This window comes from Cavia porcellus, unplaced genomic scaffold (genome assembly GCF_034190915.1).
Source record: "Cavia porcellus strain 051 isolate PalLab524CR breed Dunkin Hartley unplaced genomic scaffold, mCavPor4.1 scaffold_9, whole genome shotgun sequence".
Classification (NCBI taxonomy): domain Eukaryota; kingdom Metazoa; phylum Chordata; class Mammalia; order Rodentia; family Caviidae; genus Cavia; species Cavia porcellus.
In genome coordinates this window covers 72,674,968-72,676,691 of record NW_026947492.1, presented here as the reverse complement: position 1 = coordinate 72,676,691, position 1,724 = coordinate 72,674,968, and the positions used below count along the sequence as shown (strand labels likewise).

Genomic DNA, 1,724 nt, shown 5'->3' with positions numbered 1-1,724 from the left:
TTCCATATGAAATTAATAGTATAGATGGTGTTTCTCCTAATATCAAAAATTTTAAATGTAGATACACATTAATATATAGACTTCAGAGTTCAAGAACATGAAATATAATTCTTACTCCAAATTTGGCTTGATTGATATATGTATTTATAATAACCTTCGCATATGTATTAATGAAAATGAAGTCATCATATTTAAAAACCTTTACATGTACTCTTTGCATCTCAGGTTGCTGGCAGCAACTATATGATCTCGTTAATTTGCTGATGGAGCTGAATTGCACTGCAGTAGCCGAGTTCATTTTGTTGGGTTTGACAGAGGATCCGGACCTCCGAATCATCCTCTTCGTGATCATCCTGTGCATCTACCTGGTGACTGTATTTAGTAATCTCAGCACAATCATTCTTGTCAGACTCTCTTCTCAGCTGCACCAGCCCATGTACCTTTTTCTAAGTCACTTGGCTTTTGCAGACATAGGCTATTCTTCTTCTGTCACACCCAATATGCTCGTAAACTTCCTAGTGGAAAAAAACACAGTCTCCTACCTTGGATGTGGTATCCAGCTTGGCTCAGGTGCATTTTTTGGGACAGTTGAGTGCTTCCTGCTGGCCGCTATGGCCTATGATCGCTTTGTAGCAATCTGCAACCCACTGCTCTACTCAACCAAAATGTCCACGCGAGTCTGCATCCAGTTACTTGTAGTGACTTATATAGGTAGTTTTATTGATGCTTCCTCCTTTACCTTTTCCTTCTTTTCTTTACTCTTTTGTGGACCAAATCGGGTCAATCACTTTTTCTGTGATTTTGCTCCTTTAGTTGAGCTCTCATGTTCTGATTTCAGCATCCCTGTAGTGGTTCCCTCATTTTCAGCTGGGTCTATCATTTTGGTCACAATGTTTGTCGTAGCAGTGTCCTATGTCTACATCCTCATCACCATCCTGAAGATGCGCTCCTCTGAGGGGCGCCACAAAGCCTTCTCCACCTGCACCTCCCACCTCACTGCAGTCACCCTGTTCTACGGAACCCTTATCTTCATTTATGTGACGCCCAAGTCCACCTACTCCACCGACCAGAACAAAGTAGTGTCTGTGTTTTACTTGGTAGTGATCCCCATGTTGAACCCTCTCATCTACAGTCTCAGGAACAAGGAAATCAAAGAGGCTTTGAGAAGAGAGCTTGGTAGGAAAATATTTTCTTAGTCACATCTTTTTTTGTAGGACTTGTTATAATACGAATATTCCATAAATATAACTAGAAAATGACAATTGAGTGGGTCTTTTTGCAAAATGTCTGCTGATTTTGACTACCCTGTACAGAGAATTTTAGTAACTATAGTAGCTGTATTTTTAGGCAAAATATTAATCTAAGTCTGATAATGTGTTAACTTTAGTAATGGAAATTCATAACTTAAAAAAAGTCCTCTGTTTAAATAATCTTTTGTAATTCATTTAAATTACATGCAGAGTCTCTCAATACTACTTTTACCTGCTATAAAGTGAGATTATTATAATTCTATATTCTGAAGACTGTATGCATTGTCAACAACACTATCTTGACACTTGCATGGCAATGATAGTGACTGAGTACAATCTGAGACTTACAGAGTAGGATAGGAGTGATGTTAATGGAAATGTTTTTCTTGCATTAAAGATACCTGTGGGGTATAAGTTTGTGGACTTACAAAATTGTAATCTGCTTTTGACCTCTGACTTCAATCTTAGATATAA

General features: G+C 38.2%; 1 protein-coding gene across 1 annotated transcript; it reads left to right on the top strand.

Moving 5' to 3' along the window:
* Positions 1–257: 257 nt before the first annotated feature.
* Positions 258–1,196, top strand: LOC100735792 (olfactory receptor 5P76-like). The gene has a single exon (XM_003462434.4). It carries the CDS (start codon positions 264–266, stop codon positions 1,194–1,196), a length of 933 nt encoding a protein of 310 aa, XP_003462482.2. The 5' UTR covers positions 258–263.
* Positions 1,197–1,724: the final 528 nt, after the last annotated feature.

Coding starts and splice junctions, on each gene's coding strand:
- LOC100735792 (XM_003462434.4), top strand. CDS start 264: ATGGAGCTGAATTGCACTGCAGTAGCCGAGTTCATTTTGTTGGGTTTG.